The sequence below is a fragment of the Electrophorus electricus genome, chromosome 22 (assembly GCF_041902795.1).
Source record: "Electrophorus electricus isolate QZ-2024a chromosome 22, ASM4190279v1, whole genome shotgun sequence".
Taxonomy (NCBI): domain Eukaryota; kingdom Metazoa; phylum Chordata; class Actinopteri; order Gymnotiformes; family Gymnotidae; genus Electrophorus; species Electrophorus electricus.
The window spans coordinates 15,128,259-15,143,480 of record NC_137518.1 but is presented as its reverse complement, the minus strand read 5'-3'; the positions used below and the strand labels follow the sequence as shown (position 1 = coordinate 15,143,480).

General features: G+C 37.3%; 1 protein-coding gene across 4 annotated transcripts; it reads left to right on the top strand.

Annotated features, from left to right (window-relative positions):
• Positions 1 to 328: 328 nt before the first annotated feature.
• On the top strand, positions 329 to 13,410 carry LOC113578939 (anti-Muellerian hormone type-2 receptor). 4 transcript variants are annotated; one of them, XM_027012496.3, is made up of 11 exons: positions 329 to 579; positions 988 to 1,191; positions 2,661 to 2,816; positions 4,169 to 4,267; positions 6,313 to 6,389; positions 6,719 to 6,934; positions 9,446 to 9,560; positions 9,699 to 9,874; positions 10,290 to 10,446; positions 11,044 to 11,180; positions 11,599 to 13,410. In XM_027012496.3, the coding sequence occupies exons 1-11, from the start codon at positions 552 to 554 to the stop codon at positions 11,734 to 11,736; spliced, it is 1,503 nt and encodes a 500-aa protein (XP_026868297.2). In that variant the 5' UTR covers positions 329 to 551; the 3' UTR covers positions 11,737 to 13,410. The 4 variants fall into 4 exon arrangements, with proteins under 4 accessions (XP_026868297.2, XP_026868298.2, XP_035376390.1 ...); XM_027012497.3 differs by having other exon boundaries at positions 10,287 to 10,446; positions 11,614 to 13,410; XM_035520497.2 differs by having other exon boundaries at positions 10,287 to 10,446.
• The last annotated feature ends 1,812 nt before the right edge of the window (positions 13,411 to 15,222 follow it).

Genomic DNA, 15,222 nt, shown 5'->3' with positions numbered 1-15,222 from the left:
AAATGTTGGTAGGACTGTGAGATACAAGCTAGTTAGTCACCTTATTATTGTTACCTTTCCACTTTGCAACTCTACCGCCAGCATTTTAGGGAAGGGTCCTGATATAGTTTACCTAAATTGCCTGCTGCCTGTGTTTAATTTGTGTTTAATTTGTGTTTAATTTGTTTTCTAGTTAATTGTATGTGCGCGCGCGTTTATTTGCGGTTTTTCTCCATAAAATGCTTTACATGTTGACAAGCAAATCAAATTTCCATTGTGTTATTCGTGCATAGATAAAGTTCAATAATTCCTTCACCTCTTTAACTCACAGTGAGGAACAGGGTTTATCGTAATGTGGGAGTGAGAGAAAACTCCAAGGTCATCTGAGCGCTCTTTTTCTGCGGAGTGCATTCCAACTGATGTCAAGAGTTTCAGAAGTCGCGCAGATCACAGATCAACACGGATTCTCTCAGCGTGAAAGGAAATTATTAAGGAAATTATTTAGGAAATATTTTGCTTGTACATGATAAGCAGCAGTGTTCATCATTAGTTCCTCCGCATGTGACACAAGAATGCAACTGTCACTGATCGTGTTTGTCGGTGAGTTGAAAGCTAGTACACCTTAACAAAACGGAGCTCAATAAATGGTTCATTATTGCGTTTACGTTGAAGCAGCCTTGGGCGCTATACTGTACGTTGTTCTAAAGTTAAGACTGTGGATTTGTATGTATATAGTATTGTAAGTACTTTTGTCTCGCTTATATCAGTAAGAGCGTAAATCTAAAACGTCTGAACAGTTAGCAGTTTCATTGTAGCTTTTCCTCTATTACGCACGAAACTTTGAAGGTTAGGAAACGAAACTTAAGCAACCGAATATTGTTAGGCTATTTCAGTCATAATGACGGTGGCAGAAGTAGTAATATTGCTCGGAAGTGCTGAAATATAGACTTCAGTTATCAAATGCAATATCCCAGAATGGAGCCCAAGATACGCCTGTATTTTCTCTAGCGTCCATAGATTGGTTGTCAACGTGCATTCCTGCTCCACCGGTGGCTCCGGAGAGGAAATGTGCGTTCCTGGCTAGCCCACGGAATACTGAGACGGCCCGGAGCGCCGGGAATGTGAGTGGAGGTGTCCAGCACTGCGCGCGGACTAACTGCTGCATGGGCTTCTTCCAGCTCGAGCACGGGCAGGCCAGGCCGGATCTCTTGGGTAATATAACGCGGGTTTTTTTTGTTTGTTTGTTTGTTTGTTTTTGTTTGTTTGTTTGTTTGTTTGTTTTCCCACGTTCACCAAATATTTAAGATCCACATGTGTGTATTGGGAAACGTAACTGGATCCATAAGGTTGTTTAGTTATTGTTTTCACCACCTCTGACTTAAGTTACCCTAAAATGTTTACACTTCTGTTGATTTCCAAATTGAGTCCACAGGTTAGCCTAGAATCAGCTAAGCATGGTACCTGTTAGCTAGCTCCTATCTATAAAAGCAGTTTTAGTTTACATACATTAGTAATCCATCACTGGGAAAACTCAACCTTTTACAACTTCAAAGAAAGCTTGCTGTTACCTACATCACACTGCAGTATGGCATCAGGGTTACAGCTCTGACTGCATTAAGCACCTGCCAACATCTGAACATTCTGGAGCGGGTGTGTCTAAAACTAAAAAAAAAAACTTTAGTGGATGAAATACAGTTAATGAGTTCCCAGGAATTTTCATGTTGGTCACGTTACCCCAACCGAAGTACATCATGACTCTGTTCCACCCTACATAACTAAAATCGAGGTTCTTGATGCCATCAGCCTTTCTGGCTTGTAATTGAAGATAATCGCCCTTAATCATCCAACCTTTCTAGAAACGAGCTGAGACTCAGACCACATCGATACAAGCCTTGAGACTTGAAGGCAACTGAATCAGTTTCAGCTCTGCATTCACTTGTTTCAAATTGACATATTTCAGTATAACACACCCAAGTGTAACTGGGTGTGTATGAGTTGCAGTACAGAGTCAATTAAAGGAAGGCATTCAGCAGCTTACAATCACAGATGGACACAAAGGTGGAAGCTTATGTTTGCAATGCTGATTAATCAAATCAAGCACTTTTCCTGTTGTTAAAATGTTATGCTAAAATCTTACATAGTCTCCATCCAGACATGAGTTTAATCATAGTAAAAACTGAACAACAAGACTATTAGTGAAATTTTCATACGCTCTGTGATCAATTTGGAAGGTCTGGGCTTAGTGCTGATCCATCCGCCAGCCTGCTTTCAGCCACCAGGGGGTGATGCAGGGTGGCACCAGGGTAATCGGGCAGTTACACACCTGTCCTCCTTCCAACTTAGGAGTAGCTCACAGGTTTCCTGGTGTTTAGTCTTTGTTCAGTGTCTTGGCAAAAGGCAAGGGTGGTATCTTGAGTAAAAGGATCCTCAGCTCTTGGAATCCTCAGCCCTCTTTCCACAGTTCTGATTGCTCAGTGTTTGTGTTGAACTTCTCCATGCTGTGCTGCCTTGTCAATTGGGGTCTTAGGTTTTCTCTTTGGGAAGGTTCCCATAATAGTTTCCGACACTAATGTAGAAGCTTACTTGATGAAACCATATTGGAAGCTATTTGAAGTAAAAGTAAATCTAATACTATATTTTTCTCTAACTCTTGGTGTTTTCCTTCCCTCTTGAGTGTTTAGGCTGTAGTGCAGTGGGAACATCCTGTCCAGAATCATCATGCCATGCCTCAAAACCTACTCAAAACTATGTAAGATGCTTGTGCAGCTCAGACTATTGCAACTTAAACATCACGTGGAATGACCAAGCCAAGCAAAGTCAACCTTCACATGCTTCAGGTAAATAATGGCAGAGGACCCACCCCCACCTTAAAATATTCTTTGGAAAATATTGTTGTGATGTAGACATGCTGTTGTTTAATTTTCTCTTGATTTTTTAAAACATTTTTCTCTTTTCTTGCTGCTTGGCAACTCTGTGCACAATCTTAATAATATGGCTTACTCTCTTCACTTAGGATTTTCAGTGTACTAGTCAGACATTCCTCAGTACCAGAATTTTGATTCTCTAAGCAGGCAAGAGTATCTTTGAAATCAGCAAAATGGCTGAAATCTTGATCCATTTCTTTATTAATAATCTACATTTAGATTGTTTCCATGACTCCCTTTTTGCAACATACAGTTTGCAACATAGATTAAATCTTTTTTTTAATATCAGTTTTACAAATATTTTTGTGATATTGAGAGAGCTGCTCCTATTTGTATTTAAAAATTACAATTTGTGAACATTTCACCAAAGCTGATCAGACTGCTTATTGCAAAGAAAAGGGTTTGTGTGTAAATGAGGTAAGGTAAGTTGTGGTGTCACTAATTTCATAAAGGTCTTGTGAAAATTTGTTTGGGATTGAGAATCATGTTTATTTTGTTGGTGGTGTTAGGTGGCAGTGTGCACACAGTGGAAGTGTGCAGTAATTGCAGGCCATGAAAAATGTGCTCAACAAATGGCTATGATAGTAAATAGGTGGTGGTTTTTTTTTTTGTGTGTGTGTGTGTTTGTTTTTTTTGTTTGTTTTTTTAACTAAAGAGTTGCGAAACTCAACAACCTATTTCATTGGAGGCTAATGTAAGAGTCATGGGTAGATCTACCTCTCCCCGTAACTAGTTTATAAAGGACATGAGGTGTGCATGTTTCATGTTGCATCTCTCTCGCGCACACACAGAGAGAGAGACACACACACACACACACACACACACGTCTCCCTTTTTTTAATATTCCTTTTCATTTATTTTAATATATTTATTTTAACCGCTCTTGGTGCCAAGATTTGTGTTTCGCTGTTGTGCTTAGCAGGGCTGACTTTATAGAAGACCGCCTCATTCTCCTATTTCACTTCAGCATTTAAGTGATTGATGTAAAACATTGCATTTTCCAGAATTAAAATGGAGCCCTACTAGTACATTGAGGTCCCTCCAGTGTTTTTAAAAAAGCTGAAAAAAATCCATTCATTTGGCAAAAATATTTGCCCTGACTTGTCACATGAACTTGTATTTGACTTTCAGTTTTGTGATTGATTTTTCTGAGCAGAAGTTCAAATGAATGGGTCTTGCTTCACTATCAATATCAACAAGCTCAGTGTAAATAAGGGAATATTTGCTACCTGCCTGTCTTAAGAAAATGTTCTCATTATTTACAGATCTGCTGAGTGCCATCTGCTTTATTACTTTTGCTGGAGCTCTGATTACTGTGCTATCTCTCATAACCTCAGTGAAATGGAAATTCCTCAAAGACTGCAGTAAGTTTGCCATTGTTTTCCCCATTTCAATTTAATTAAGAAAACAGAACAAGTTGCAACTTGTAAATGCAAATGTGCATGCTGTTGGACCAAATGAAATATAGATCTAATCAAAATGAATGTCTGCGATGAATTGCCACGATGAATTGCTGCCATCAATGTCCAGAAAAAAAAATATTGGCCCTGACTTATGTCACATGAACTTGTATTCGACTTTGTTTTGTGATTGATTTTTCTGAGCAGAAGTTCATATTAGTTATCAAAAATTTACACCAGTTCACCCGTTACTGTCAAATGATCTTTGCTTTGTTTCATACCCCTTGGTATCCAAATTTGCACTAGTAATACTACAGTAGTATTGTTTTCTGTTGCATTTATTAACTGATTCCCAGGAGGTACAGAATTGAGTCCTTTTATCCATGCAGTAAAATCTAGCAAAGGTGTGTAGTGAGACGTTATTCCACTTGCATAAGAAAAATGTCATTTTACTGGAAATGGAAGTTTAGTTTCATAGAAAATTCTCAAAAAGATGTCTTAAAGTGCCAATTGAAAATCTAACAAGTCTGTGAGACAGTCCCACAGAAATTGGAAGCACACTTATTCACTCAAACACATCAGTGTATTGGTGCTTGTGCTAGCAAGACTAGCCAATTAGCCAGCTACCTAATAGACATCTGCTGACCTTGATGACGCCGTGTTTTTCCTCTTAACTTGTTGCACCTGGTACAACGTTAGACATATCATAGGGCTCTACGAGTTCCACCCATTAGCTCAAGAATGATATTCAGCTGAGCTTTCATGGCTGTTATTGCCCTTTTGCTGTTTGTTGCTAGATGTGTGTCTTCTGTGGCTTTTTTACTGGTTCTGCATGCCCAAAATTAAGTTCCTTATGCTACACTGCTGACCCATAGAAGGTAGAGGAAATGAAGTCATGGAATATTTTTCAGGGAAATGGTTTTTGAGCATGTTGCCAATGCTTGTTTGTTCATTTTAAACAGGGGATGTCTTTAAGCAGAAAGTCTATTTTCTTTATTGTCAACTGTGTAGTAATATTGTCTGCAATGTACAACTGAGATGACTGTAATACTACATATATGGCCTATTTTTACAATACACAGCCTAACATCTTGTGCCAAGAGACTGTCACTATTGTTATGCAGGTGCGTTCAGGTGTTGAGCAATAATGTTGGGAGAAATGTATATTTGAGGGTGTGGTGATTTGATTAGTAACTTCTCAGCCAATTAAATTACTCATCTTTTATCTTACTATCTTGTAACCAAGTATGCTGATATCAATAGCTTAATGCTATTAGGCATTGTTAGGGCAGCGACCAAATTGGTTAGTGGAGGACGTGACAGATATGCTCATGTAACCATGAAATAAGCAAATATGAGACCCCAATTTAGTTAACTTATTAGGTAACAGCAAACAATTGGAGATGTACTGTTCACCATTAAATTTATAGTCAAAATAAAGTGTGTAATGTAATAAAATGATAAATAACAATGACCCCTCACATACAAGCCTTCAATTAAATAGGTTGTTGTTACAATGGATGATGGTTTTATAACAATGAGCAGTCATGTCCATTTACTGTTAAAGCCTGTTTGTTGAGCACATCCCATAAACCCCATAATTCTCACATTTTACATGTTGTGTGGTTTTGTTTTTTTGCTTGCTCAAGAGGCAATGCCATCATGTGAGACTGCACTGATTTCAGATATTGGGCAGAAAATGGGCACGACCCTCAAATGTCTATTCAAGTCTTGGGTTTCCATGTAGCTAGAAACACATTGCCTTGCATTATCTAATTTACATAGACCTCCCATTTCTCTGCCAGGTGTCCCATCCTCACACAATGTGAAGTTCACAAACCATGAAAATGCCAATATATTGTAGTACTATGCATAAGTATACTGATTGGTTTATGAGCTTGCATGAAAAAGGATCTTGCTGGTCACTTTTTTGTTTTAATTTTCACTCAAAAGAAACAGTAGAACTTATGCCCTGCTGTATTACTCATGTCTGAATATTCCACATAAAGAATCTGTACGACCACCCCACACATGTGACATCCAGAAGGAAGCTGATATTGACCTGGCAAACATCGAATTGCAAAAGGTATTTTAAAAAAAACAAAAAACTGAGTTGTTAAACTATAGATCTGTAATTAGTATGATTCTAACATGCACGCTACTTTATTGCGTGTGTCTTACTTTCTCGCTCCCGCTTTCTTTTTATATTATATATATATATATATATATATATATATATATATATATATATATATATATATATATATATATATATATATGTGTGTATGTATATAAATATTGTGTGTTGAGTGTTTATGTATGTATGTATTCATATATGCATGCACTTTCTTGTCTTGTATATGCCTGCTTTATATTAGAATATCCTTTTTGTCTTTTGATCCATTTCTGTTGCAGGTAGTGGCGTATGGGCATTTTGCATGTGTGTGGCAGGGATTCTTCCAGGGATCATTAGTTGCCCTAAAGGTGTTTCCTGCAACACTGAGGCAAGCGTTTATTAAGGAGAAGGATGTGTACCTTCTGCATTCTATGACTCATTCTGGAATTGCACAGTTTCTTGGAGCAGGGAGAATGGGGAAGGAGTTTGTGCTGGTTTTGGAACTGGCAACCCAAGTGAGTTATAATTATCTACCAAGATATTTCAGTGATATTTCTTGACTTGAGACCTAGACATATTGTCAATAAATTCAGTGCAGGGATGGGTTTTAGGGTGAACAACAGTATTTGCTTAGGGAGTTGGATGTCTTACTCAACATGTATTTTAGCCCTGAGGTTTAAAACTTTGTTCAAGTATGGCTACTATAAGCTACTTATTAAACTAGTGTGTGTGTGTGTGTGTGTGTGTGTGCCTGATCCTGCTAGTAATTCCTTGTTTTTTTTTTTTTACCAAATACATTTGTAATTAAAAAAAAAAAAAATCAAACAGGCAAGTAAAGTGTGTGTGTGTGTGTGTGTGTGTGTGTGTGTGTGTGTGTGTGTAAGCCCCTGTAATACTAAAATTTCTTCCATATATCATAACGGTCCTTTAAAATCAGCATGGTGTAAAGGAATTAACTAGTGTTCAAAACAGGCCGTGCAAATACCTGAGCAATTCAAATCAATGTTGATTTTAAATATGCTAGTTTACAAGTCCTTTTGGTTGATGAGAATGCACACTCTTGAAAGGGAGAGCACTGAATGGTGACCTTGATCAAACCAATTATCCTGTGAAATAAATGTTACTACATTCATCGTTCGTGTGGTGTTCAAAAATATTAGTACTTTAGAAGATCATGAATCAGACTAACTTGTTTCTTTGGGCATCACTAGATAGCAGAATTCATGAAAAAAATAATTATAGGTAATGGAGAGATACAACGTCTTAGTAAATTGATGGATTAAAGGACTAGTGTTTGTGATATGCAGGTGGGTTTTTTTGATCACAAGACAGACTAAACAAGTAGGTTTTTAGTCTGGTCCATTCAGACTGGTCCATTCATTCAGACTTTTTTTGGAGGAACAGGACAGGGTTCCTGCTGAAGTCATGATTCTAGATAATCCTAAAAAGCCTGCAACTTGTGATCACAGCTGTCATAGTGGACCATAATGGTCCAACCAATAAGGTTGCCAAGGTAATCTGGGGTAAGACTGTTTTGGGTTTTACAGGGAAATAGTATTTCATAATCATTATGAAATATGGTTTCGATTGAAAGGGGCCAATATGATCAAACTCTATGACCATGTACAGAATATTATCAGAATACTTATTATAATTACAATATTATAAAACCATAATGAAATCAAGCTCAAGCAGGGAGATTCAGCCCTGGTCAAGGCCTGTGAAAAATCACTTACCAGTTTTACCATTATGGTCTCTCAAGGTACATCACAGTACTATGATCAAGTTTGAACTTGTTTTCAATAGATCTTGTATTTGATTACTGTGCATAAATGGATTTAGCTGTTGGGTTACAAGGTTTCCTAGGATCTTGGAGATAAAGGGGAGATTTGAAATTAGATTTACAAAACACAAAGGTTGGGTTATTTGATCATTTGAAAGACTTAAACATGTCCAACAGAGGGATGAATTTACTTGTGTTGAGGGGTCTGATTGCTTCAGAAAGCATCTCTTTAGTGATCAGCAAAATTCTCAGCCTGGATTGGTGTAAACAATCATATTCACTCTTTGATATGAATCTTTGTATCCAAATGGTCTGAAGCAGGTAAGAAATCAAGTTCTAGTTTGGTTTATTCGTCACATACATAGTCATACACAGTATAACTCGCAGTGAAATGGTGGAAATCAGCAGATGCTAGTTGTATAATCTGAATTTTTGGTCTGTTGTCATTGAAAGAAAATAACATCATAACATCAGTTACTGCTGCTATGGGATGGTTGTGCCTGTGATAGGAGATATCTGTTGACCCGAATCAATATCTAGGATTTATGCGGGCATGTTCAGATCATTGTACCAAGAGGTGAGCCCTTTTCCCCTTGTTTTCTTTTGGCTGGTGCAACATTTATCCAAAGTAGTAGAGTTGAGTCTAGAGCCAAGTTTGAAATGGTGTACTTTGTAGTGATTGTTCAGTCATGCTAAAAATAGCATCCACCCTACTTCACACCAATCCAGTATACTTAAAAGAAGAAATAGAGCTAGTGCTCTGTAGATGCTTACTATTTCAAGCCAGTAATGCAACTATGGGGTTAGACACCAATAGCTTCCAAAGTAGTGAATTCACTTGCATCTCTGGCAGTGTATTTGAATTAATATAAGTGAACACTCTCTTGTGTTTCCATAGTGACCACATACGTATCAATATCGTTTGGCAAATTTGTATTTGAATGTGTGGATGGTAGCTAACATTAGCTAGGCTACCCAACAGATTAGCTGTCATATGAGTGAGACATATTTAACTGTTTCAGCAGTAACAAATTTAACCACATACCTCTGTTATCTTTAGATTGTGCATAATTCACACATTAGTGGGGGCGTGTACTCAGGAGTATTTCTCACCCACATATCTTCCATTTGTAATTTTGTGTCTTCAAAGAGTAAAAAAAAATAAAATACTTTTTTTTTTTTTTGGTTCACTCACTATGTTTTAGCCCAGAAATGCTGACATACAAATTTTTCTTGTTTTTAGGGGTCTCTGAATAAATTCCTCTCCACAAATGTGTGTAACTGGGCATCTACATTAAAACTGGTACAGACTCTAGCACAAGGACTGGCCTATCTCCACTCTGACTTTAACAAAAATGGTGGGCACCTCCAAACCAATGTATATTACTTTTTCTCTATTCCCTTCTAAATTGTATACAATGCATAAAACTATATACTGTTATTTGATGCTTCCTTATTGCGTTGTTTGAACATAATTCATTGTTTTCATGTTTTAGGTGTGTATAAACCAGTGATAGCTCACTGTGATTTGAGTAGTAGTAATGTTCTGGTGAAGGCAGATGGTTCTTGTGCTCTGTGTGACTTTGGTTGCTCCATGGTGCTCCAGTGCTCCAGAACCCATCGAGCACTACAGGGCCATTCTGACAGAACAGAGGTTTTTCCTACTCCAACAGTAAGTCAAGCTTTGGAGTTGAAGTTCTGGATATTTATTTTGAATGCTTGTTCTGATCAGAATAATCTTCCTAAAGAAAGAGGGGTCACCCCAATTTTGGCATAAATGTAATACCTTTACGCACCCAACCCACATGTAGCCTAACCGATGCAGGTCTAGTTCACTTGGACTTGGTTACCATGATAATGATGCCCATGGTTATATTTCTACAACAGAACAAAGGCAATAAAAGTTCTTAATCTGTGATGCTGTAACCAAGCCCAGTGATGGCAATGCTGTCCTTAGCTCAACTTGCCCGATAGCTCAGCCTAATGGTTATGGTGTATGAAGAGAGCATTTATAGAACTTTTGAATTCTTATTTATATTTTGGCTGAGATGATGTTTTATAACACTTTTCTTGTGACCAATAAGCAGGGTGGGATTCAGATGGGGACTCTCCATTACATGTCACCAGAAATCCTGGAGGGCTGTGTGAATCTGAGCAGTGGTCGGTGTTTGCTACAGGGGGATGTCTACTCTTTGGGCTTGCTGCTTTGGGAGCTGCTTGTGTGTTGCTCAGACCTCCGCACAGGTATACAAATATGTATAGATTTACTCAAACTAATAACCATTTGCTGACTCTAGAGGAACATCCTAGCAGTTATCTTATTTTATCCTCAGTGACGTACAGGAGTAATTTTTTGCAAAAAGGAGCATGATGGAAATCTATATGAAAGGCTATCTGATGTTTTATGTACTATATATCCAATTCATGTCATACATAAACACTACAGGATTTTTTTTAATGAATTAGTTAAGCCAGATATATATATTATATATATAAATAATCTCAAATCCACCAGAGGACAGAAAAATGAATCAACACCTGGGTGACGAATAACATTTTCCTACCAAACCTCAATAAAACTGACTACTTTTTTGGGGGTCTAGAAGTAAGCTACCTTTTTATGTTAAAATTGGCCACTGGAAAATATTTTTCTTTTTGATTTTGTTTACATTATTTTTATTGTACAGTAATAGCTGTTTTATTTTTGTAAAAAGTGACTTTTTAAAAAACATTTTACAAAGATAAATACAATATGCTACACATGCTGTATATTGCAAACAGTATTTGCAGGTTTTTAAGGTACAGTCTGATTCATTTGTGCATCTCATTTCTCATTCCCAGATTCTATTGTCCCAGTACACGTGCTGCCATATGAAGCTGAACTAGGACCCAGTCCCTCCCTTGAAGATCTTCTAAGTTTGGTGTCGGAGCAAAGGGTTCGGCCAACTATACCACTATACTGGGACACTCACTGCCAGGTACATACCACACAGTGAAGGTGGCAGTATTACATTTAAGATTAATACCTTTTTTCTACAGCTGCAAATGATTCTGCATTTGTTTTGTATCTGTAGTTAAATGTAGGATTTTTTTTTCTGTTCTTTTTAATTTGCTTACTGTAAAACAATGTTTCCTTCTGGTCAGCTCATCCATGTCAGATTTATGTAAATAATAAATGTGCACTTGCCAAACAGTAAGAGATGACTGCCCTGAAAAAGTCATGAACATGATATATAGTGTAAACGGCAATCACAGACTATAATTAATTAACCAATAAAAATTGAGGTAATTAAGCAATAAGAATCTATATCCCCTTCTCCTTTTTATATGTGAGCTATGTAATTTTTTGTAAATTCCAGTATGGTTGAAATGTTATTCCGTATACTACATTTACAGGGATTCTCTGTGCAGGAACTGCTTGAAGATTGCTGGGACCACGATCCAGATGCAAGACTGACGGCACAGTGCACTGCAGATAGATTAGCTTCTTTACCTGCTGAGCTAGTTCTAGGAAAAGCTACATTTGATGCCTAGTTTTAGTCGTAAAACACCTTTGTAGATAGAAGGTGGATATTTCAGTGTTTGCAGTATAATCATACATGTGCTACCCACTTATACACAACTACTTTGCACCTACATTCAGTGATTTATGAAATCTATTAGATGGGTTTAACTAATAGATTGATGACTGCAGTTCAATTCAAAATTTAATTCGTAAAGCACTTTTTACAATGAGCTGGCACAAAGTAGTTTTACAAGAATCATGCATACAGAGAATATGGGTTCATGCCCATAATGAGCACGTCAAAGAGATTGTGTCAAAGAAACTTCCTAAGAGCGGGGGGGGGGGGGGGGGGTGACCTTGAGAGAAATCACGGATCAGAATGGGAATCCATCCACCTTTGGATAACAACAAGATGGCAAACTAATGGCACATAATGAATAACGCTGCATTTGCTTTTAACTTGCTTTAAACCTTGCGTGTATCTTTGTTAGTCATTTCTTAAGGCTTATATTTGGCAGAGGTACTCCGATTATTCAGTGAGAACCAAGTACTAATTCTGTTTGGAATCTACACAGTAACTAAACGCCGTCTAGTAGCAGCTCGCCTGTTGTCGTGGACAGTTTGTTGACACCCACTGCCATTCATTACTGGTCAGTCTCTCTCCACAGGGCAACTGGAGGATGACTGGGTAGCATGCCATTTTCTACACAGAAATAACATTAACGTGGTAATGCAGTAGCAATGGGTGTTGTGGTATGAGTGTATTACATGTCTGTGTCAGATGGGTTGAGGGGGGTCTTCTATTCAAAATGGCACAACCAGCAGTAGCCCTATGGTCATAAACTCACCACTAGTAGTTGGAGGATGGCTAAATTGTGCATGTCATCAGAGAGGGTATAGTGTAACTATACACCTACAATGTTTTTCTAATAACGTTGGTAATGATTGTGTACCTTTCATTGTATATATATTTTATTGAGCAGAATGATCTCCAGGAGGTGTGACTATGAAGTGTAATTGGAAGTTGGGGAATTCAAGGAAAAAAAGTTACAGAGAGCAAGCCATTATGGTCTTTTGCAAAGATGATTAACCTTTAACCTTTACCAGACTGGTGAGATGATGTAATATGTAGAGAGAAAAACATTTTTGATTATTTTTATGGTTACTTACTGAAGCCAAGACAGAAAGTAAAAAGTTCCTAAAAGAAGCAAAAAACTGAAAACAACTACATTAGTCAGAGCATCATGATGGACACCCAATGTCTGCTGATGTCTGTGTTGATTGCAAAGGCTTTATAGCCAAATAGTAAACATGACAATATTACTGAAGACTATGTTAATTGGCTAATTACATACAGTACCCTGAAGTTGTGGTGAGTGAGCAGTCCACAAACGGTTCACAATTTGTATACATTTGAAGAGTAAATGACCTATAATGCAAGCTGACATTCTGTACTTTCATCTTGTAGTCAATGTTGCATTGTTTCTCCTAAAATATGGAGTATACAGCCAAAACAACAAATGTTACATTTCAGTCTCATTACTTACAGTTTGCAATGCCAACAAGCATTTGCTTGTTATTCCATGAAAGCATATGTAAAAATAATCCATCAACATGTCGGTCACTGTTCTTGAGTTGTTGTTTTTTTACTGACAATTATAAAAAATGTATTTGTGTAAAATAATTTGCATTGAAATAAAACTGTGTAGTACAGTAGAAGTTAGTTTCTTTAAAATGCAGTACTGTGAAGACCTTGTTAAATATTCATCTGAAGTGTGTATTTTCTTAGATAATGAACCTATATTTCATTATCTTAATTTTTATGTACATTGAAATATTCTTAAACAAAACACATTGGGAAGAAATATTTAATACAGGAGATGCAAATTTTAGCCTCCAATGTCAGAAAAGTATATTTAATTCTTTTAGCTTTTTACATTTACCTCAAAACAACTGCTGGCTTCCTTGAGGCGTGTGAGTGATTGGAATGCTGTGATGTGTATTATCAGTTTGAAAGGTCCTTTAGAAGGCACGTACACTGTGGGCACAATTATTAGGAAAGGGATTATCATATCATAATTTTCCAAATCCAAGCTGTATAAACTTGGATGCTTATTGGATTTAAGCATATCTAGTGATGTGTATTTATATAATGAGGGAGGATGTGGCCTAAGAAGATCAACACCCTATATCAAGGTGTACATAATTTAAAAAAACAAACAAACATTTAACTGACACTAAAAAGTAAAAAATTGTAAAAAGTCTTTCAAAAGGATGTAGCACTCTTAAAATTGGCTAAATATTGGGGCGTGATCACAGAACCATCAAACGTTTTTGTTGCAAATAGTCAACAGGGTTACAAGAAATGTGTTGAGGAAAAAAAGGTTGCAAATTAACTACCAAAGATTTGAGAAGAATCAAACGTGAAGTGACCAGGAGCCCATTCGCCTCTAGTGTCAACATATTCCAGAACTGCAGCCTACCTGTAGTGCCCAGAAGTACAAGGCGTTCAGTAGTCAGAGACATGGCCAAGCTAAGGAAGGCTAAAACCCAACCACCACTGAATAAGACGCATAAAGTGAAATGTCAAGACTGGGCCAAGAAATATATACTGCCAGTTTTTAGAAGGCACTTTCTTCAAGCAGTGGTACAGGAAAAAGTCTGCCTCTTTCAAGAAGTCCATGATTTTTATGCAGGACAATGTTTCATTGCATGCACTGAAGTATTCCATTGCGTGGCTAGCCAGTAAAGGCCTTAAAGGTGAAAGAATAATGACATGGCCTGCTTCCTCACCTGGCCTAAACCCTATTGAGAACTTGTGGGCCCTTCTTAAATGGGATATTTATGGTGAAGGAAAACAGTACAGCTCTCTGAACAGTGTCTGGGAGGCTGTGGTTGCTGTTGTACAAAAAGTTGATCGTCAACAGATTAAGAAACCGACAGACTTCGTGAATGGAAGGCTTATGACTGTTATTGAAAAGAATATATTGGAAGGCTTATGACTGTTATTGAAAAGAATATATTGGTCACTGTGATTTTTTTTTTTATTGAAATTTCAAATGTTTATTTGTAAATTGAGTTGTTTACTATTCTAACTTTAACAGATGAAAATAAACAAGTGAGATGAGAATTTCCATTTTTCATATAGTTGCATATTTGTGCAAATTAATAATTGCCCAATAATTATGCACACACAACCCAGAGATGGGTACCTACACAAAAACAGATAGGTTGTTTTAATGTTAGGGCTACCTACACACAAACAGATAGGTTGTTTTAATGTTAGGGCTGATAAGACCATATCTCACTCAAGTTTACAGTGAAAAATGCCAACAGTCCATTAGCTCTAGCTAAATCACTTTTCACAGAGAAATATGCTGGTTCACCACCTGCGGTACTGCTGTGATGGTGGTATGTTGTCCGACAAAATGCCTATAATTAAAATGCAACCGGAATGTACTGACATTGCTGTTGCTCTGGAAAGTAAGCATGAAAAATCCATGCCACCTAGAGGA

Coding starts and splice junctions, on each gene's coding strand:
- LOC113578939 (XM_035520497.2), top strand. CDS start 552: ATGCAACTGTCACTGATCGTGTTTGTCG. Junction 9,875..10,286: donor AGGTTTTTCCTACTCCAACA/GTAAGTCAAGCT, acceptor GTGACCAATAAG/CAGGGTGGGATTCAGATGGG. Junction 11,181..11,598: donor ACTGGGACACTCACTGCCAG/GTACATACCACA, acceptor CTACATTTACAG/GGATTCTCTGTGCAGGAACT.